The sequence below is a fragment of the Rhinoraja longicauda genome, chromosome 1 (assembly GCF_053455715.1).
Source record: "Rhinoraja longicauda isolate Sanriku21f chromosome 1, sRhiLon1.1, whole genome shotgun sequence".
Taxonomy (NCBI): Eukaryota; Metazoa; Chordata; class Chondrichthyes; order Rajiformes; family Arhynchobatidae; genus Rhinoraja; species Rhinoraja longicauda.
This window is the reverse complement of record NC_135953.1, coordinates 107,650,478-107,674,272: the sequence shown is the minus strand read 5'-3', so window position 1 is coordinate 107,674,272 and position 23,795 is coordinate 107,650,478. Positions and strand designations below refer to the sequence as shown.

At 39.3% G+C, this 23,795-nt stretch overlaps 1 protein-coding gene across 3 annotated transcripts in view; it reads left to right on the top strand.

Annotated features, from left to right (window-relative positions):
- stx18 (syntaxin 18) overlaps positions 1-23,795 on the top strand; it is a 120,437-nt gene that overhangs the window by 50,857 nt on the left and 45,785 nt on the right. Inside the window, exon 2 of one of the 3 annotated variants that reach the window (XM_078404268.1) lies at positions 4,073-4,140. In XM_078404268.1, the coding sequence (XP_078260394.1) occupies positions 4,073-4,140 (68 nt within the window). Of the gene's footprint in view, positions 1-4,072; positions 4,149-22,486; positions 22,798-23,795 lie in introns of those variants that run through there. The other 2 variants (XM_078404275.1, XM_078404284.1) reach the window with 2 other exon arrangements.

The window sequence follows — 23,795 nt, the reverse complement described above, 5'->3', positions numbered from 1 at the left end:
AGAAAGCTAATGGCATGTTGGCCTTCAAAACAAGAAGGGTTGAGTATAGGAGCAAAGAGGTCTTTCTGCAGTTGTACTGGTGAGAACACACCTGGAGTATTGTGGGCAGTTTTGGTCTCCTAATTTGAGGTAGGACATTCTTGCTATTGGGGGAGTGCAGCGTAGGTTCACAAGGTTAATTCCCGGGATGGCAGGACTGTCATATGATGAAAGAATGGAACGACTGGGCCTGTGTTCACTGGAATTTAGAAGGATGAGAGGGGATCTTATAGAAACATATAAAATTATTAAGGGATTGGACATGCTACATGCAGGAAACATGTTCCTGATGTTGGGGGAGTCCAGAACCAGGGGCCACAGTTTAAGAATGAGGGATCGGCCATTTTGAACTGAGATGAGGAAAAACCTTTTCACAAAGGGAGTTGTGAATTTGTGGAATTCTCTGCCTCAGAAGGCAGTGGAGGCCTATTCACTGGATGCATTCAAAAGTGAGTTAGATAGAGCTCTTAGGGCCAGCGGAATCAAGGGGTACTGATTGTGGATGATCAGCCATGATCACATTGAATGGCGGTGCTGGCTCGAAGGGCCGAATAGCCTAATCCTGCCCCTATTGTCTATATATGTATATATCTATGACATGGTTAGTTGCAAATATCGGTTACTGTTGAGTGCAAAATCCAGACTCTTTCAAACAGCAAACTAATATTTGGTTATGAACGAGGAAATGATCATTTGGATAAGGATTCTGTGATTTCTTTGCTGTGAGGTTGGTTAGTAAGTTGTCAATCAGTGAGATTCATTTTGGCATTTTAATGCAATCTTTATTTTTTAATTATACTTCATCACCTAACAAGCCTCTGTTTTGACTGTTTCATGATACAATAATGAAATAACCAGGTGTCATTTCAGTAACTGAAGATTTCAATGAAAGAATGTAATGCTGTTCATTCAATCCAATGCAACAATTCACCACATTTTACAGCTGGAATTTGCTTGTACTTGTTTCTTCAATGTATTATCTAAAAGATTGTATCTTTGCCAATATAACACTGTTTGCGTTGAATGCTAGCCCAGATTGTGTGCTCATGTTTCTTGAGGAGTTGGTGTTTAAATTTACAATCATCAAAGTCAAGGCTGACATTTTGGTCACCCTGTGATTGGAAAGATGCCATTAAGCTGGAAAATGCGCCGAGAGGATTCACAAGGATGTTGTCAGAACACGAGGGCCAGAGCTATAGGGAGAGGTTGGGCAAGCTAGGACTTTATTCCTTGGAGTGGAAACGGGTGTGGGGTGCTCTGTAGGGAGAATAGATAGGGTAAGTGCAGTCCTTTTTCCCAGGGTAGGAGAACTAGCAGGCTTTGGGTTATGGTAAGAGGGGAAAGATTTACTAGGAACCTGAGGGGCAACGTTTTCACATAGAGGGTGATGGGTATATGGAACGAGCTGCCAAAGAAGTGGTTGAGGCAAGTACAATGGCACAATTAAAAAAAACATTTGGACAGGTACGTGGATAGGAAAGGTTTAGAGAATACTAGAACAGGGTGGACCCGTTGGGCCCAAAGCTTTCCTGAATTGGTCTAGCACCTTCCCCTCCCCCACTCTCCCCCTACCCCCCTCCCACTCACCCACTCCATCCCCCTTCAACCCCCCTTATCCCCCCCACCCCCGCCTCACCCTCTCACCCACTCCATCCCCTTTCAACCCAGGCATCAATCAGACCCCCCACATCCCCCTCCCCTGCAAGAGATTAATATATATTAATAGATATACAATATAACATTTTATATTCTTACATTATTATATTTTAAGTATTATTATTATTATTATTATTATTATTATTATTGTTATTATTATATCATTATTTTTATTATTACCCTGGAGGTGTGTGTGTTTGTGTTTGTGTGCATGTGTGCCGCGCTGCCCGCTGGGGGTTGTAGTCTGGTGATGGTCCGGGGTGCTGGGGCCGGGCGGGAGTGGGCCATCTTTATGTAAGTATTAGATCAATGGGCCCCAACTGCACAGGCGCGGACCCGTTTGTTCTGCGCACGCGCGGATTCGGCAGCCATCTTTCGTAAGTATCAGATCAACGGGCCCCAACTGCACAGGAGCGGACGCGTTGGGTTCCCATTGTGACATTGAACACGCGGACCCATTGGGTTCACATTGTGACGTCGAACACGGCTGACGGGCAGGGAAGGTGGAAAGGCCACCTCGGCAAGGCCAACAGCATAATCAAGGAGTCACACCCTGGCCACTCCCTCTTCTCCCATCTCCTATTGGGCAAAAGGTATCGAAGTGTGAAAATGTACACCTCCAGATTCAGGGACAGTTTCTTCCCAGGCAACTGAACCATCCTACCACAATTGGAGTCCTGAACTACTTCATTGGAGACCCTCAAACTATCTTTGATCGGACTTTACTGGCTTTAACTCTCACTAAATGTTATTCCCTTTATCATGTATCTGTGCACTGTGACTGGCTCGATTGTAATCATGTATTGTCTTTCTGCTGACTGGTTCGCAGGCAACACAAGCTTTTCACTGTACCTCAGTACACATGACAATAAACTAAAGTAAACTATTCATGGAGATGATAGGCAGGTGCTATAATTGGGTGAGTTTGGGAGTTTTATCCATTATTTTATATTTAGTACAACTTGTATAATGTTTTGAAAAGCCACAAGTTCAAGTTTATTGATGCAAGAACAACCAGCATTATAAAGTGGAACTGCCCAAAAGAACACAAAGTACTGGAGTAAACAGCGGGTCAGGCAGCATGTCTGGAGAACATGGATAGGTAATAGAAAATAGGTGCAGGAGGAGGCCATTCGGCCCTTTGAGCCAGCACCGTTTTGGGTTGTTTTGGGTTGAAGCCCTTCTCCCGACTGAAGACTGTCGTTATAAGACTGCTATCATATAAGCAGAATCTACAAATAGTTAATGATATTAATAAATCCTCCATGTCAATTACCGGGTGTCAGCTGTTTTTTTGTGTGTGTGTGTAAATATATGTGTATGTGTGTGTGTGTATATATGAGTGTATATCATATATATATAAACTTTTTTCTCATTTATATTATTTACAGGGTACTATGTTTACGTATTCTGTTGTACTGCTGCAAGTAGGTATTTCATTGTTCTGTTTGGATCATATGACTCTTCTCTTGATGTCTTAAGCCAATTGAGGAAGGATATTCTTGCTATGGAGGGCGTGCAGCGTAGGTTCACTAGGTTAATTCCCGGAATGGCGGGACTGTCGTATGTTGAAAGGCTGGAGCGATTGGGCTTGCATACACTGGAATTTAGAAGGATGAGGGGGGATCTTATTGAAACATATAAGATAATTAGGGGATTGGACACATTAGAGGCAGATAACATGTTCCCAATGTTGGGGGAGTCCAGAACAAGGGGCCACAGTTTAAGAATAAGGGGTAGGCCATTTAGAACGGAGATGAGGAAGAACTTTTTCAGTCAGAGGGTGGTGAAGGTGTGGAATTCTCTGCCTCAGAAGGCAGTGGAGGCCAGTTCGTTGGATGCTTTCAAGAGAGAGCTGGATAGAGCTCTTAAGGATAGCGGAGTGAGGGGGTATGGGGAGAAGGCAGGAACGGGGTACTGATTGAGAGTGATCAGCCATGATCGCATTGAATGGCGGTGCTGGCTCGAAGGGCTGAATGGCCTACTCCTGTACCTATTGTCTATTGTCTATTGTCTATTGGGATAACAGGTGCTTTACATGCTATATTATGTTATGTTTCCATTATATTATTTCTTATAATCAATGTTATTTCAAACTCAATTTGCCTCATCCACTGACTGATCATTGTTTGCTGCTGAGACTGGTTGAAGCCTTCTATTGTATTGCATAAATGACCCCTTTAATGTAGCCATGTAATCATTCCATATGATTCCAAACTCTTCTGAAGGATTAGCTTTACTTTTATATTGTGTATTTGGAAAATATAGCCATGAAGAATATTATGTAAAATTCAGATGCCACTTTTCCATATTTTCACAGTTAGAAACAAAAGCTCTTCAGTTTTCAAAAACGAATGATTTTGCTTTTACTTTTCAGCTCACCAACATTAGCAAATTGAAAGACTTTCTTCTGGAACATCGAAAAGATTACATCAATGTCACCAGGTATTACGGTAAAACATGTTTCATTCTGATTCTCTTAATATGATTTGCATAGATGCTTATTATACATTGTACGGATCAGATTCTGTCATTCATCTTCTAGACTGACAACTATTGACTGACATTCAGAATATTTGAACTATTGTTGTAAGCATTTGAACTAGTATGGTAAAAGGTGCTGATTTGGCTACAACTCTGTTAAATCTCGGGATGTTTGGATTGGCAATGTATGCACACACCCCACTTTCAGAAATGGGAACAATTGCGTTAGTTATCGGTGAACTTTCACCATGGTTTATGTTCAGATGTACTATCTGATGTGGTACTGAAGACTTCAAGGTTTGATCATTGAGAAGCAGGAACAATTAGTTGCCCTTCCTATGGAAATTTTGGTTTTGAGTAAGATAGTAAGTCTAAATGTTTGTCCATATGCATCGATTTCATTACTCGCATCACCCAACACTTCACCATCAAATAATCTGGACATTAATATTTTCAAAGGCTTTGGGAAATAAATACAGACCTGGTGGAGCCAAGATTTCCATTGTATGAATTGACTCTTGTAGACAGCTAAATCACAGGGGTTCAGTGAAGAAAATAGATAAACGTCATTCTGCACACGTCAGCCCCTCCTACATTTCTCTCAGCCCTCTTCTTGTTCTTCAGAAGTTCATTACAGAGCCCCTTGGTTCTAACTATAATGCTGGAATTAAAGGTTTGAATTTGTGTGTGGGCCTTCACTCATCCAGTAGAGCAGAGTCCAACAGCAGCTCCATACTGTTACTTCAGCTGCAATCAGTTAAGTCGGCACAGTACAGAAATTTTATTCTTGAGCCTTGTCTATGTGACTGAATCGCTGACTTTGGGATTGTTCATTTATGAAATATTTGAAAAGGTTATTTTCCTACTGCATTTCAATTGATGTTTGCATTCTTAAACTCCTGGAAACACTCATGTTTTCAGCATCAAAACCAATTTTCAAGATTACAAAATACCATGTGGAAAAACTAAAGGTTCATCTTTGGTTTTTCTAAATGAAATCTTGACCACAAGAATGAAGGGATATGAGGACATAAACAGGCAAATTGCGCATTGGTATCGGATAGGTTTAAAGTAAAACCCCTGGAATCACTTGGCGCCATTTAACTTTGCAGTTAAATGCTGAGAAGAGAAACGTTTCTTGTCTGAGTGAATTCCTAACACTCACATCTGTGTTTTTTCTGAACCATCCATCCCTCTACTGGCACAATCTACTGATGAGACAACTATACCAGGGCTGCCCTGGGAATCTCGCCATGTTATCACCATTCATCAACAGTTATTGTGGAAAGGATCTATGACTTGGTGGATGAACATGAGAAGGAAGAATACTTTTTATAGATGAGCAAAGAGGTCCTTCTGCAGTTGTACAGGGCCCTAGTGAGACCGCACCTGGAGTACTGTGTGCAGTTTTGGTCTCCAAATTTGAGGAAGGATATTCTTGCTATTGAGGGCTATTAGGTTTACTAGGTTAATTCCCGGAATGGCGGGACTATCATATGTTGAAAGACTGGAGCGACTAGGCTTGTATACACTGAAATTTAGAAGGATGAGAGGAGATCTTATCGAAACGTATAAGATAATAAGATAAAAGGGGTTGGACACGTTAGAGGCAGGAAACATGTTCCCAATGTTGGGGGAGTCCAGAACAAGGGGCCACAGTTTAAGAATAAGGGGTAGGCCATTTAGAACTGAGATGAGGAAAAACGTTTTCAGTCAGAGAGTTGTGAATCGGTGGAATTCTCTGCCTCAGAAGGCAGTGGAGGCCAATTCTCTGAATGCATTCAAGAGAGAGCTAGATAGAGCTCTTAAGGATAGCGGAGTCAGGGGGTATGGGGAGAAGGCAGGAACGGGGTATTGATTGAGAATGATCAGCCATGATCACATTGAATGGCGGTGCTGGCTCGAAGGGCCGAATGGCCTCCTCCTGCACCTATTGTCTATTGTCATTCAGAAAATGCAATGTAATTTGAAACATGCATTCATTGATAAAAGAAAATTGATCAACTCATTCAGATAAGAGCAAATGATCCTCAAAAGTTACAGTTATAAGAAAATTCCTATTCAGAAAATCTGAAACCATGACCAAATTTACTGTGTGTAAGGACATATTCAGTTTTAATTTATGCTAAAAAAGGGGCAGACAATCTATCTGAACGAAAGAAACAAGTTAGCCTTTTAATTATTCTGACTTAATTCAGTCATTCTATTGTTAATTTATAAAAGCCAGATTTCCTAATTTGCTTGTAACCCAGCAACTAATTGGTGGCAATCGGGTCAATCCATGAGATTAGTGAAGTTATTCTAGAACAGCTTGTATAGGATTGATTCTAAGTACAACAAGCTACCAAGTAACTCCTTCAGCAAATAATTTATCTGCTTACATCCTTCTCTTTATAGACTTCACCACCTCTTCCCCCATCCCACATTACCACTGTCAAAACTCTGAGTACTACTGAGTCCCCTCACCTCACCCCTCTCACCCCCATGTACCACTAACTGCAGGATATTAGAGTCATACAGAGTGGAAACAGGCCCATTGGCTCAAATCGCCCACACCGGCCCACAATGTCCCAGCTACACTCGTCCCACTTGCCTGCACTTGGTCCATATCCCTCCAAACCTGTCCTATCCATGTACCTGTCTAACTGTTTCTTAAACGATGGAATGGTCCCAGCCTCAACTATCTCCTCTGGCTGCTTGTTCCATATACACACCACCCTTTGTGTAAAAAAGTTACCCTTCGGATTCCTATTAAATCTCTTCCCCTTCACCTTGAACCTATGTTCTCTGGTCTTCGATTCCCTTACTCTGGGCAAAAGACTGTGCATCTGCCCGATCAATTCCTCTCATGATTTTGTATACCACTATAAGATCTCCCCTCATTCTCCTGCACTCCATTGAAAAGAGACCCAGCCTACTGAACCTCTCCCTATAGCTCACACCCTCTAGTCCTGGCAACATCCTTGTAAATCATTTCTGAACCCTTTCAAGCTTGACAATATCTTTCCTATAACATGGTGCCCAGAACTGAATACAATATTCTAAATGCGGTCTCACCAACGTCTTGTACAACTGCAACATGACCTCCCAACTTCTATACTCAATACTCTGACTGATGGCCAAAGTGCCAAAAGCCTTTTTGACCTCCTTATCTACCTTCTTCCTTTCACATTCTTTCTACCAGGTTTCCAAATTTCACAACAAACATTAATCATTTATTTTTCCTCATCAACATCTTCGCCTTTTCCCCAATGCTCACCCCTTCCCACGCACAACACCTCTCCTTAAAAAAAAATAGGGTTTGCCTTGAGTTTAGATCTCAGCTCTGCCAGCAATCAACACAAATGATATCCAATTGCCCAACAGAGTATCTTGCGGGGCAACTTGCTATACATGGAGTGCAGTAGTTATTACAGTAGCCACACCCTAACATTTCTCATTTGTGAGTACTTTATTATCTTTCCTTGCTTGGTTTTAATTCTCCCAAATGACAGTCTTTTCCACTTGAATATTTTCTGAGTTGTTACTGAATTGGGAGCAACTTGCTTTAAAAAGAATCACAGAACAACCTACCTGGACCATTTAATTTAGATTTACAATGTGGAACAGGCCCTTTGGCCCACTGTCCTCACCGGCCATCGATCAGCCATTCACACTAGTTCTTATCCATTCCCTACACATTAGGGGAAATTTACAGAGGCATATTAACCTAATGACCTGCACGTCTTTGAGACGTGGGAGGAAATTGGAGCACCCAGACAAAACTCATCTGGTCACAGGGAGAAGGTGCAAACTCCACACAGACAGCACCCAAGGTCAGAACCGACCCAGGTCTCTGGAGCTGTGAGGCAGTAGCTCTACCAGCTGCATCACTGTGCCATTCCATTTGTGCAAGCAGCTTTCTCTGCGTAGTCTAGTATAGTTTCAAGTATAGTATAGCTACATCTAGTGTCATTTCAATCTTTCAGTGTCCTAAAATGAGGTCAAATGGATTAACATAGCATATACCATGTGTCACAAATAGTGGGACAATATATGTGAAAGAATTTGCTAGATTTTTTTCTTTCAATTGAATTCACAATTCCTGAAACCATATAGATGTTATTTCTTATAAGAAATGTTAGTGGAAAGTACTCTGAAATTCAAGAAAATTCCAAATTAAAAGGAAGATAATTCAGGATAATTCAGGGAAAGAATGGTAAGTTTTTTCATAAAGCAATCTTTTCATTTCCATATATTTTGAAAGTAATTTGCAAGAAATTAATATCAGAGCATGGGGACTCAACTTTTTGTATGTTAGTTTTCAGTTCATTTACATTTTAAACACTTTAACACATTTTACTGCAGAATGACTCATCACAAGTATCAACCTCCTGATTATTGCATTGCCTGCATTACGCTCTCCTATAATTGCTGTTCATTGTATGCACAAATGACAATGAATACAGTAGTACAAGGGTTTATTAAAGGCAGCATTATCTATAATTTTACAAATTGTAAAATATGTAGCATTTTTAAATACAAAGAATGATCTGAGCAATACCTTCAAAATTAGTTGAACTAATAACTCTTTTCTCTGATTCAGTTTTATTTAGAATTTTCTTCCTCCGCCTCTCCTGAAGATGGGAGTTTGTAAAATGTAGAAACTCGTGTCATCTCCATCAAATTGTATCAGATAAGGATGTGAATAATCTAGGGAGGGTGCAGATAGAGTTCACAGAATGTTGCCTGGTTGAAGGCCTTGAGTTACAAGGAGAGATTGGGTAGGTTGGAACCTTTTTCCTTGGAGCAGAAGATGCTGAGGGTGACCTTAGAGAGGTTTATAAAGTTGAGGGGCACAGATAAGATAAATGGTTACAGTCTTACTGTCAGGTAGGGCTAAAACTACCTAGGTTTAAGGTGGGAGGGAAAAGATTTAAAGAGCATCTAAGAGGCAGGTTTTACACACAGGCTGGTGGATATATGGAATGACCTGCCAGAAGTGGTTAGAGGCACGTACAATTATAATGTTGAGAAGATATTTTCAGAGATACGTGGATAAAAAAGGTAGACAGGGATATGAGCCAAATGTGGGCAAATAAGATTAATTTTGATAGTCTTCTTAGTCAGCATGGACGAGTCTGTGATTTGCAGCTCATAATCCTTTGATTTTGATCCTCTGAAAAGTGTGATAAACAGAGAGAGTTTGTCCATGTACCAAACCTGAAAAGCTGATTTAATAACAAAAAAAAGAATATACAGCTTGAATGCTCAAAGTGGAGAAGAAACATTTCAGATGGTATTGAGAACATAATGTTCAGGAACCAAGAGCGTTCAGAAGACCTGAGTAAATGGCAGAAGGACGACACCACCTCATAGACTACCCACCTGTCTCTTCCCTTTGGCACATCCTGTCCCATCTGTAAATGTTCTTCTTACATTGGCCATATCAGTTATCTCAAAATGATAGCGGAGTCTCTTAATGATAATAGAGTCAGGGGATATGGGGAGAAGGCAGGATCGGGGAACTGATTGTGAATGATCACCCATGATCACAGTGAATGGCGGTGCTGGCTCGAAGGGCCGAATGGCCTACTCCTGCGCCTATTGTCCATTGTCTAAAACCCATACGATCAGACTTCCTCAATACCAAGAGAATGGGTAAAATGAAAAAAAATAGAACATAAAATCAAGGGGTCATGCTGGAACTTTATTGCTTGCTGGTTAGGCTTCAGCCAAAGTACAACGAACAAACAATTCAAAAATTCTACTTGCTCCACCATTGAGAAGGAGATTTCCAAAGACTTTACAACCTTCGGAGAGAACGTTCACTTTAGATCTCACTTAAATTGACTGCTGTTTACTCTAAATTCTCCCACAATAGGAAACATCCTCTACACATTCATCCTGTCAAGATGGTGTAAGATCTTGCTTGTTTGTTCCTCTTGTGGATGGCCTTTTTTAATCTTGCTGAATAGTAGGAAATAGATGACCAATCGAAACGGGGAAGAGAGGCTCTTCTTCATCAATAATGAGGAAAGTCCAGCGAGAGTTCCATTGGTTGGGAATCCGGTGAGCTTTACTGGATTGATGAATGACCTTTGCTTCAGCTGGACCTTTGAGATGCAAAGTCAGTTTACAGTGAATCGGTCTCTGCTATTATTTAAGTGATTTGATAAACTTAAGAGTTTTTACAGATGCTTAAAAACTCTCTCATTCTAACAATCTTGTGTCAGTTTCTTTTATTACCTTTATAATGATACAGTGAGACTTGGTCCCTGCAAAGTACTGGAATCAGTTCTCAAAAGAGGCACTGTAATTTGGGTATTCTTAGACGTGTCATAGCACATTAGATAGTGGTTTGAATAGTTACCATACTCCAAAATCTTCTGCTGCATATTCTGTTTGAAATGAAGAACTGTAAAATGGCTCTCTTAAAATATTACTTCAGCAGGTATCCAAGTGCTTGATAGGTGGCATACAGACAGTCAAGGATTGATTTAATACTATAATAAAGGGAAGAAAATCATTTGGGCCATTTGTGACCATTGATAAATACATAATTTTAGGCAAGTATTGTCACCAATCACTTGTTTGAAGCCGAGGTGAAAACCTTTTATAATTAGGGCTTGGGAATCATGTTATCATATTTCCATCTGATCCTGGTCACCCTCAGGCATGCATGTAACACAGTGGATGGCATCTAACCTGAGATCAAAGTGCATGCAGACGATAGAATGGCCCCTGTGGTTAATTGTTCAGTACAGATTCTCTGAGCAAAGTCGAGAAATATTTAGCCAGTTACTTATTTAACTTTGTTTTTCTAAGTCATTCTTCAAAGTCGTTTGAACAGTACAATTCCTTGTGGTAAAACAAATGAGTAACTCAAATCTAATTGCTTTCAGAAATCAGAAGAGTACTCTTTGACTTTCAGGAGTTACCGCTGTTCTGATTTACTGAAAAGTGAATAATTGGACTTCAGATGCAAAGACTTTTTGTAAATAATCTATAAAGAAAAATCTCGTTATCAAGAGGACAAAGGTGATTTGCAAAATTTAAGCCGTTCGAAGTGGAATGATAACACTGAGGCCAATTTTATAGGTTTTAAATAAAGCAAAACTGTCTGTTTTTCTATAACATGGGAGGTCCCCATATATTTCAAGCTATTACTATTGTATTTGTTCCTCCTTTTCTACTTCTTAAAAAATCAGCTGTAACATCGTTTAAACTGACAGATTATGCAAATTAAATTAAAGGTTCAGGAACTGTGATGCAAGTGCCTCTTATATTACCTGTGGTAACTGATCAGTGCTTTTGTGTCATGTGTTGGTCCCCAGATATTATGAGAGCACACAATAAATTCCAGTGCATAATCATTATCTCTAGTGAAATGAAGTTGGATTTATGTATAAGATTTAAAAAAAAATACTATCCCCCTTGCTCCTAGATGTCAATTATACAGTGCTACAATCCTGTGCAGCAAACCTGAAAGTTAAAATTTAAGAAAATTGGTCATTGTTGATTGCATGTCTGAAGCTATTTTGATATATTTTTGTACAAAACCAATTAAAATTATTAGTATGGTATGGAGATGGACAGAAGCCAATAAAGGGCTCTGAAGTGAAGTTTTAAAAGTGACGTTATAATTTCCAGAATTGTGGCTATCTTTTAATGATTCACCACTAAAATGATGTTGGATCGTTGCATATTTTCTTTTTCTTCAATTATATTTTTTAAAGACGTTAATTTAATATTCATTTTATTCCATAAAATTGGTGTTGCAAGCGGAATTCGGTTAAGCTGTTTCACTTTTGGGAAAATGTGTTGCTTCTAGCCAGATAATTTGAAAACAAGGTTTAAAAAAAATTGAAACAGGCCCTGCGACCCACTGAGCCTATGCCAACTATTGAACATCCCTTCACACTATTTCTATGTTATCCCACTTTCGTAGATGTTGGTGCTGATTCTGCCACAAGTCTGTACTCATAAATACTTGGCATATATAAATCATGATTATGATATAAATCTTAGGATACAGATAACCAATCTAAATATAATTTAATTATTCCTGCTATTTAACTCTGTTGGTAGCATCTCAGACTCCATTTGGAAAGTTGTTGCATTGAAACTGATGGGTTTATATGTGGTCTTTTACTCTTTTGCCATTGGCTTTATTCTGGCTGTTTGACTGCATTTTAAAAGCACATGGCGACATCTTGAGGACATGATAGAGTGATACGTAAATGCAAGTTTCTCCTTCCCTTCATAACAGCAATTTCTCAATAATCCAATTTTAAGGTTCTGATCACTAGAGGTGGATGAGAATAGTCTGATAAGGTCATGCGCATAAACAAAAACTGGGTACCTCTTGATAATTTATGCAAGAATGAAGAGTAAATAATATACTCTTTAATTTTACAACAGAATTCCTTGATGAAATGGAACAATAATGCTCCCAAAAACCAGTGCAGTTAAGTCGATGCAATGATTTTGTTTTTTGGCATGCCATTAATAATTTGCAATTGTAACTGGAGTAATTGGCACCAGTAAACAAGGCACAAATCACTCAACGCGAAATAGAAACAGAAGCACCATAATCCAGCAAAACAATTTTTGATAAATTTCATACTTTATATTATTTTTTTCCATATTTGTTTCACATGAAATTGTTTTTGAAATGAATTGCTGATTGTGTATAATACAACAGTGCTACACTGTTGCCCATATACACTATTTAGAAAGAACTGCTTGATTTATGTTAGTATTAAATGATGTGACGCAGCTAACATTTTCAAGCCTATATTTATCTTAACAAGCATGATGTCAGCAAAAGCAGCTTGCAAGAATATATTGCTCTTTCGCAAGAGTGTTAGAAAAAAAACCCAACACAAAACTACATACTAATCATCAGATTACCAAGAGCACGATCTTTGAAGTCTGGATTTCAAATTCTAAAGTCCACAATCTCATAAATAAGGGCATTTTGGCCAGTGGTGTAGAGATTAAAAATACTAATGCACGGGAAATACGAAATGGAGGAGCGCAGATATCTGAGGTTTATGGAGGTGGATAGCAGCAGAGATGAGGTGAGCTAAGATTGAGATGGAAGAATGAGAGTTTTTAGTCAGGAATTTAATGTACAACTGCACAAACAGGTCCTGGCATGTGAGTAAGGGTATGGACAGCAAATCTTTGAATGAGCTAAAGTTTATAAAGGATGGAACACGGGTCGGCAAGAGGTGCCTTAGAATAGCCTAGTCCCAAGGTGACAAGGCATGGATGAAGATTTTGGCAGTAGATAAGTTGAAGCAGTGTGATGGAGATGAAAGGATGTTACAGTTGGAGTCAGAAGTAATCACTCCTCCTGATGGAGATCAGAGGGTTGGAAAACAAAATACTGTAGAAGGTGCAAGTCTGAAATAAAAGCAGAACATTTTGGAAATAATCAGCCAGACACAAATTACATCTGGAAATCAAAACAATGGTAATGTTTCAGGTCAATAAGACCTCATCAGTCCAAAATTTTAATTTATTTTGTACCTGATAACATGAGATCGCAAGTTCATTTTGGTGTTTAAAAAGAAGAAAGATGAAGTATAGATATGTGTAAATTTGTTTAGCAGGGTGGGATGGTTTAAAACATTGGACTTCTCATCCATCTATATCCTTTTGAACGAAGAAGGTCTCGACCCGAAACGTCACCCATTCCTTCTCCCGAGATACTGCCTGACCTGCTGAGTTACTCCAGCATTTTGTGAATAAATCCTTTTGAACAAAGGTATGTACTGCTCAATCAGTAAATAGCATGCATGAATTTCAAGATTAGGGAAAAATGTGCAAAGAGTAAATTATATCAGCGATTTGGATGTGAATATACAAGGCGTGATTAGTAAGTTTGTGGATGATACTAAAATAGGTGGCATCCAAGAGAGTGAAGATGGTTATCATTTTTGCACTCGGTATCTTCCCCTTTGCTCTATCTATTTTATTTGAGTTTGAACTGATTGTATCTATCCATAGTATATTTGATCTGTTTGGATAGCATGCAAAACAAAGCTTTTCACTGTACCTTGATACATGTGACGGTAATATTCCCAAATAAAAATTACAGCAGGATCTTGATCACCTAAGCAGGAGTGGGTAATGGAGTTTAATTCAGGAAAGTGTGAGATGTTGTATTGGGAAGTCAAACCAGAGCAGGACCTTCACTGTGAATAGCAGAGCCTGGGGAATGATGTGGAGCAGGGGTATCTAGGGGTACAAGTACATATAAGAAAATAACTGCAGATGCTGGTACAAATCGATTTATTCACAAAATGCTGGAGTAACTCAGCAGGTCAGGCAGCATCTCGGGAGAGAAGGAATGGGTGACGTTTTGGGTCGAGACCCTTTTTCAGACAAGTACATAGTTCCCTAAAAACAGCATCAAAGGTGGATACACATTGTGAAGAAGAATTTTGGCATGCCTCTGCTAATCAATGAGGGGAATTAAGTATAGAGGTAGGGATGTTATGTTCCGGTTGTACAAGACGTTGGTGAGGCTACACTTGAAGTATTGTGTTCAGGTTTGGTCACCCTGCTAGAGGAAGGATGACATTAGGCTGGTAAGAGTTCAGCGAGGATTTACTAGGATGCTGCCAGGACTCATGGGCCTGAGCTTTGGGGAGAGGTTGGGCAGGCTACAACTGTATTCCTTGGAGCGCAGGAGGATGAGGGTTGATCTTATAGAGATAAAATCATGATGGAAATAGATAGGATGAATGCACAGTCAATTTCCTAGAAGCATAGGTTTAAGGGAAGAGGGGAAAGATTTAAAAGGAATCAGAGTGGAACCGTTTTCACAGCGTGGTGGAACGAGCTGCCAGGGGAAGTAGCAGAGGTAGGTACAGCAACAACATTTAAAAGACATTTAGACAGCTTTCGAGGGATATGGGCCAAATGTGGGCAAATGGGACGAGCTTGGATGGGGCATCTTGTTTGGAATAGATATATTGAGCCAAAGGGGCCTTTTTCTGTGCTGTATAACTCTTGGACTCTCTGACATTATAATATATTAGTGCGCCTGTAGTTTATTTAATTGGTGTCTTTCAAAGTATTTGGTTTTTGCAATGCAAACCATAGGGATTCCTGTCCACACTCTCTTCTGTATCTTTCCCTTTGCTCTATTTTACTGGCGTTTGAACTGATTGTACCCATGTATGGTTCATCCGATCTGTTTGGATAGCATGCAGAACAGATTTTCACTGTATCTCGGTACATGTGACAATAAAAGACCTAAAGTTTGGAAGTCTTTACGGAAACAAAATAAAATTTGTGGAGGTATATTTGTACAAGACATTGGCGAGGCTACATTTAGAGCATTGGGTTCTGTTTTGGTCACCCTGTTATAGCAAGAAACTGTTAAGCTGGAAAGGGTGCAGACAAGATTTACGAGGATGTAGCCAGGACTCAAGGGCCTGAGAGATTGAGCAGGCTCGGCCATTATTCCTTGGAGCCTAGGAGGTTGAGAGGGGATCTTATAGAGGGGTATAGGATCATGAGAGGAATCTGTAAGATAAACAGAGAATAGGTTTGTCCAGAGTAGGGGAATCAAGAACCAGGGGGCATGGGTTTAAGGTGAGGGGGTGGGGAGCGTTTTAATACGACCCTGATGGGCAACATTTTTACATAAAGGGTGGTCGGTATATATAAAAGAGCTGCCAGAAGAGATAGTTGAGGCAGGTACTCTCTCAACATTTAAAAAGCATTTGGACAGGTACATGGGTAGGATAGTTTTAGAAGGATACTAGACCGTGGACCCGTTGGGCCCAAACCTCTCCTGCATTGATGCAGCACCCTCTCCTCCCCCCCCTCTCCTCTGCCCCATTCCCCCCTTCCCCTCCCCCGCCCTCCTCCCCTCTCCCTCCTCCCCTCTCCCTCCACCCCCTCCCTCCACCCCACACCTCCCCTCTCCCCTTCCCCTCCCCCTTCCCCTCCCCCCACACCATCCCACTCAACCCCCCTTATCCTCCCTCCACCCCCCCTCCCTCCCTCCCCCCTATCCCCTTCCTCCCTCCCTCCCCCTCCCTCCCTAGGAGATAGATTTAAACTTTAAAATGTGAATAACTTAAAAAATATAGCACTGATTTCAGAAACTTCTTCCATTAACACCAAAGGGACGTAAGGTGGTAAGGTGGTGAGTAAGGTGGGCCTAAAATTGTCGCGCTATCGTGTATTTTGGCTGTAGTTCAGGAACAAACAAACAAACAAACGAGAGTTTTAGTATATAGATGGGTCAAACGCAGGCAGGTGGGTCTAATGTAGATGGGGAATGTTGGTCGGCGTGGGCAAGTTAGCCCTATTTCCACACTGTATGACTCCATGATTCTAATTGAGTCATATAGTCATATCTATATCAAGTTATAAGTTATATCTTAACTTGACAATGTTAATGATATATTTACCACAAACATTTTGCAAGTAAGGAACTTGAGTTGAGAAACCACAAGCCCCATCAGATTTTGAAATGCTGTTCCGTCTGGAGGTATCTCACATATATATTGAAAGCTATCCCATTTTCCAAATAGCACATGCTACAAACTCAGCTAGACTGTTTTTTTGACATTGTCATTATTAATTTGGTAGCAATGTAGTTCTCATGGTGAACTGTCTCTTTTAAAATTAAAAACTAATGAGCAGCCTGTGGAGATACGAGTGTGCATTTTAATGACCTTTTTTTATTTGCTTTTTTAAATGAAGTTTTGCATGAACTGTGTCTTTCATTCGAGGTGAAATTCTATTCTAGCCCAAAGTTTTTCCATGCTGCGTTGCAAATGAAATGTTTAAGTTGCAAAATTGAAAAGGAAAAGGGGCTCCTTTGCAGGAGGTTTCAGTTGCAATGGTTCATACCATTTTATGCTGTGTAGCAAACCTTTAACAGGTAACATTTCAAGGGTGTCGCTATAAACCCATGTGCTGATTTTTCACATGACCCTGCAGTCTTTAATTTGAAACCATTTTCTAGTAATCCAATATGGTTTCTGAACATACTTTGGAGACATAAACGTCACTGTGTATTAGAAGTCAAGAGTACAGAAGTGGTGTGGCCATAGTGAATGTTATTCATTCTCTTTAACAGTTGATATTGATCAGCAAATCAAATTAGACCCGAGATAATGGCCTGTCATTTTTGGCAATCCTGTCTAATTTTCAAGAGAAAACAAAGAAAGCTGATGAAAAGTCTAACAGATTGTCAGCTGCCCAGTTATGAGAGGTAGTTGAGTAGTAACTGATAAGCCAGGCTTAATGTCAAGGTCACATTAATAGGCTAGCTGCAGCCTAAAAGTACAGAGAAATTATGGGCCCCCTTAAATGGGACCACACAGTAGGAGGTAGCTAGAATTATGCACACTGACCCACATAGACACCATGCACTGATTCAATCTCAAGGGCATCAACTGTACAGTTACCAGATGGTGCTGATTAGTGGGTGAAGAAACTGGAGCTGGTACTAGTTTATTTAATAAGTAACCTTTTGCTCATCATATATTTGCAGCAGACAGTTAAATGTTTAGTCTGTTCCAGTAAGGAAGTATGAATTGCTTATAGCAGTTTTTTTAGTTCTCATTTTTTTCACTAATTCTTATAAGTTGCATTCAATCACTTATTGATACATTCAAACTCCATTATCGAAGAAATTAATAAAGCTTTGCAAAAACTTGAAAATACTATGGTCTCAGTCATAAATATTGTTTAGCAGCTGACAGTTTGATAGGTAATTTGTTCTGAAGTCATATTTGCAGTTTAACTAGGATCTATGATGGTGCATTCGAAAATAGCCAGTGGCTATTTGTATGTGCAATAATTCTGCACCATTTAGTGATTCATTGAAAGACTTTTACACTGTTGACTTGACTGACTTCAGTTGGAAACATTAATAAATAGGTTACCCAATCCCTTGGGGATTGACCGCTAATCATTTATATTCTCCGTTACAATAAAAATATTGGACTGTTTTTGTACTGAAGTAAAAACAATTTTTTTAATAAATTCACAGTAGGTCAATCAGCATCACAAAAAATGAGGCAATTAATACTTTAACCAGGGTTCCTTATCAGAATTGGGCATTTTTTTGATACTTTTAGAATTTGTGCTGCTTTATTTCTATTAGCCTTTAGGGAAAGATAAGTTGCTAACAAACATATCTGACAATGTCTCTTGCATTTAGCTACAGTACTCAATAGAAAGTAACAGCAAAATATCTTTTCGCCGTCTGTTCATGATTAAGGCTACCTATTTGCAATTTTCATGGAAAATTGGACGGCATCGTAGAACATGATTCCAAAAACATCAGTAAAAGTCATGGAAATATCTTAATCCCATGTAATACTAACATTATTTGTTGGAGTAATTACAGATGGACAGAATCACGATTCCCAAAAGGCTGATTTTAAATATTCATGTACAACCTACTAAAATAAGAAATGATCATTACGGTATAGTTAAGAAATACTTGTGTTATTTAAAATGGGAATTTAAGTTGGATTTTGTCTATTTTGTAAACTAGCATCTGCAGTTCCTTGTGTTGGAAGGAACTGTGGATGCTGGTTTAAACCGATGATAGACACAAAACGCTGGAGTAACTCAGCAGGTCAGGCAACATCTCTGGAAAAAAGGAATAGATGATGTTTTGGGTTGAGACCCTTCTTCAGACTGAGAGTCAGGGGAAAGGGAAACGAGAGATATCGACGGTGATATAGAGAGATTTGAAACAAATGAATGAAATAAATGCAAAAAGTAACGATGATCAAGGAAAGGTGTGCCTGAAATTTAAGAGAGTCAGGAGATGGAAGTTAGTGGAGTGGCTATACTAGGGAGAATGTGCTTGGAAAGGTGAACGGGCTGTAGGTGGATAAGTCACCTGGACCAGATGGAATGCTCCCTAGGGTTCTGAAAGAGGTGGCTTTAGAGATTGTGGAGACAGTGATATTTCAAGATTCACTAGAGACAGGAGAGGTCCCAGATATAGGCATAGACTATTTTCTAAATGGGAAGAGAATCCAGAAATCGGAGGTGCAAAGGGAATTGGGAGTGCTGGTGCAGGATTCCCAAAAAGTTAATCTGCAAGTCGAATCGGTAGTAAAGAAAGCAAACTCAATGCTTGCATTTATTTCAAGAGGGCTTGTATACAAAACAGGGATGTAATGCTGAGGCTCTATAAGGCGATGGTAAGGCCACATTTGGAACATTGTGAGCAATTTTGGGCACCATATCTGAGGAAGGATGTGCTGGCTCTGGAGAGGGTCCAGAGGAGGTTTACAAGAATGATCCCAGGAAGGAGTAGGTTAACCAATGATGAACATTTGTCGGCACTGGGCCTGTACTCGCTGGAATTTGAAGAATGAGGGGGGACCTCATTGAATTATACAGAATAGTAAAAGGCTTGGGAGACTACCTCATTTTTGGTGGCCTTCGCAGCTGAATCTTAGCTGCCCTTGTAGCTTTCTGCATTTCCTGCAGAATGATAATTAGGAGTCAGGATTGTGAATTTTAACCTGCTAATTTCTGACAAAATCAAGTTAAATCAGTGCAAATGCATTACTGAATATGGATTCTTATTGGTACATATGGCTTTGTTTCAATGTTTGCTGAATCATTCGAGAAGCTGTACTTTAAACTTCCCTTTTATGCCCTTCTACAAACTTCAACGTATATAATTAATAGAATATTATGTTGGTGACAAATCCATGTTTTTTTTACTCCCCAAGAAGGTCAAACAGTTGATATAGCATGTAAATTTTAATTGAAATTCAATAATATAGTATGGTTACATTGCTCTCTAATTAATGTAAATAATTACAATTTCACATGACTTTGTGAAATCAAGGCCAGGCTGCTTGCTATGTTAATGATCCTTTATATATATAGAATATAAAAATAAGCGTAAGCATTTTTCTGGAAGCCACTAATTTAGACTGCTTTGATTGTGCATCCAAAAAGAAAACCAGGATGTAACTGGCAGGAGAAGGGTCAGATGTGGAAGGTTGCAGAAGCAAGAGTGTCTGACCCACAGTGTTTATGTGAAGCCCTAGGAAGATGAACTTCCTGACCAAACAGAAATAATTTTGCGGTCATTTTGCACTAACCCAGTGTAAGTAAAGGTATTGGGACCCTTTGTGTAGTATAAGTTAAGAGGATCTTTCCTGTTTTAAACTATATACCTAGATTTTCCAGTGAAAGGCACAAGGACCATGACAAAAGAGTAGGACTTGGAAGGCAGTTTTAACTGCTACTGTCCCATTTCCCCAATGGATGAATGTAAAATCTCCACTCAAATTTGATACTACTGTAAACCTGAGCTTCCTGACTGAAAGATCAGTTAAAAATGAATACTTTAAGCAGAGGATGAAGATTGAACCCCAGCTTTTTACATTTTAAGGCAACAGTGTTGTCATTTATTCCAGTTGGCACCATAAAGTAAATAGTACATAAAAGGCAGGAAAAGGCAAATGAGTGATTGAGATCCTTGTAACCTGGTGCCAAGACTCCAACCTTTCCCTCAAAATATGTAGGAAGGAACTAAAGGAGGGTTCTGACCCGAAACATCACCTATTCCTTTCCTCCAGAAATGCTGCCTGACCCGCTGAGTTACTCCAGCATTTTGTGTCAACCTTTCCCTCATTTTCAGCATGACAAAGGAGATTGTGATTGACTTCAGAAAGTAAAGCGGTACACATGCCCCGGTTTATAAGGACTACGCCAAAGTAGAGACGGTTGAAAACTTCAAGTTCCTAGGATTAAATATCACCAGCAGCTTGGCCTGGACCAGTCATATCAATGCAATGGCCTAGAAATCACACCAACGCCTCATCTTCCTTAGAAGGCTTAGGACGTTCAGCATGTTGCCAATAACTCACACCAACATCTACAAATGTGCCGAAGAAAGCATTTTAGTGGGATGCATCATGGCATGGTTCCAAGACCGCAAGAAATTGCAGAGAATTGTGGACGCAGCCCAGACCATCACACAAACCAACCTCCCTTACATTGACTCTATCTACACCATGCTGCCTCGACAAGGCCACTAGCATAATCAAGGTCGAGCTTCATCCAGGACACTCCCTCTTCTACCCGCTCACGTCAGGCAAGTGGTACAGAAGCGTGAAAATGCTTAACTCCAGATTCAGGGACAGTCTCTTTCCAGCTGTTATCAGGCAACGAACCACCCTATCACCAATTAGAGAGCGGTCGGTCCTGTCCTACCATCTACCTCATTGGAGACCCTCGGACTATCTTCAATCGGACTTTACTGGACCTTATCTTGCACTAAACATTATTCCCTTTACCCTGTATCTGTACACTAGACGGCCTGATTGTAATCATGATTTGTCTTTCCACTGACTGGATAGCAAGCAGCAAAAATGCTTTTTGTTGTATCACGGTACATATGGCAATAAACTAAACTAATTGTCCCATTTACACTAGACCTACCTGCCTACGTTTGGCCCATAAGCCTTTAAACCTTCCCATGTCTTTTAAATGTTGTTATATATGTGTATTTTAAATGTTATTATAACACATTGTGTTACACTGAATGCCCTTATGGTACACTAAAAACTCTAAGTCTGTACACATGAGATATCTTCATGGATATTAGTCAAGAATTTTCTTTTTTGTTGTGTTAAGATATACTCACTATCACATTTAGTGGTCATTTGAAGATTTCTGGGTTTTATGCAGAACTGATGGTGCAGAAAGAGAAACTGAGTTTATGACTAAGGAGATAGAACCAGACCTTTAAAGAAAAAGTTAATACCTACCATTACAGAAGAAGTGTTTGTAGTACTTTGAAGCTTCTGCAAATGGAATACAAGGTTAATTGTTAATATTGAATCTAAGATTGTTAAAACTTTGATAACCAAAGATATTTAGGGACATCAGAAAAACTTTAAAAACATTTGAGTAAAATTATAACATATTTATTGGGTTTATATGTTTCATAGTTAAATACTGTTCTTTAAGCAGGGAAAAATTGTAAAAAACGTTTAGAACAACAAGGTACTGTAAAAATAAAACAGTTGAGAATTATTTCACGGTGGATTTACTAACTTATTTATTGCCTTTGTCAATGGTAACAAATAGATTACTTTTTTTTAAATTCACGTTTCTGCGTCTATAACATTCCAGTCCGGAACTAAAATTACTGCAATAACAGTGGAGGCCATTAATTTGTTTCCAAATTTTCTGCCTTGTTGGATTCAAAATTGATTGCAGTAATTCATTTGTTGGTAATTGCTGGCGACAGAATTGTTGCCTTGACTGAAATTTGCAGCAGTATGAAATCATTCACAGACCTTTTCGTACCTTGTTATTAGAGTGCATGTTTGAAAAATGTGATTTTTTTCCCCAACTAGCTAAAGAATTCTAAATGCATTGTTTCAAGAGCAGAAGAAAGACTGCATGGCAGTTTTGTAAGGCTTCCTGAATACAAAGTGTGAAGGCTGGCTATGTTAAAACTAGGGACTATAATTGAAAAAAGTGAAAATAAGAACAAAGAACAGATGATTTACGAAGAGAAGCCTCGGCATCTAGACATTTGCATTATGAGAAAAGAAAAAAAGCAGTCACAAATATAATACACTGAGGACACAGTCAATTCTGGTGGGTATATGTTTAATGTTACAGTTTCTGATTTGAAAAGAAATACTATGCATTTTAGGTTTTATGTGAGATAATATTCTCATTCTCAGACATGTCCTGTGGGAGAGAAGTCTCTCTACATTCTCAAAATTTAAATTGTTTGTAGAGAATTAAGGAATTGAACAGAAACTCCTTATTGCATTCTAGCGATGTGTTATATCACATGTTTCTTGATTTCAGAGGGCAGTAAATGTTTTGTAGCACTGGTTCTAGTCTATGAACAATTAAACTGATTTATTGAACTATACATAGAAAAATTGTTAAATGATTTAGAATGATTGTGGACTCAATTATCTCTTATTGGAAGTTAGAAAATAGATTTTTTTTTTTTAATCAGCTGTGCATAATTGTGCAATCATGACTAGATTTTAATGCATTTTTTGTTTTGCTGGAATCATTTGGCCTTTCTACAGGTGGAATACTAGTTTTAATCAAGACAAATTGAAAGCTGCTTTCAAACAAAAAACTGGGGAGAAAAAAAGTCAGCTCTGGAATACAAAATAGCTATCCGTTGAATATGCTTTTGTAGCTGGATCCTACCCTTAAACACTTACCAGAGCAGATGTTATGTTCTAGGCTATATATTTTTTGTATAGTTTATTAGTGATGTGTGTACAGAATGAAAAGCTTTTGTTTGCATGCTGTCCAGTCAAAAACAAACATAGAAAATAGGTGCAGGAGGAGGCCATTTGGCCCGTCGAGCCAGCACCGCCATTCATTGTGATCATGGCCGATCATCCACAATCAGTAACCCATGCCTGCCTTCTCCCCATATCCCTTGATTCCACTAGCCCCTAGAGCTACATGAATACAATCAAACCGTCCCAGTGCACAGTTAATGGATAAAGGGTGCAACATTTTGTGTAAGATACAACATATAATGTCTGATTAACGTCTCTGGATGAGCTGGAACATTTACATTGAGTGAGCCAGTAACATAAATACTGTATACAATGGCA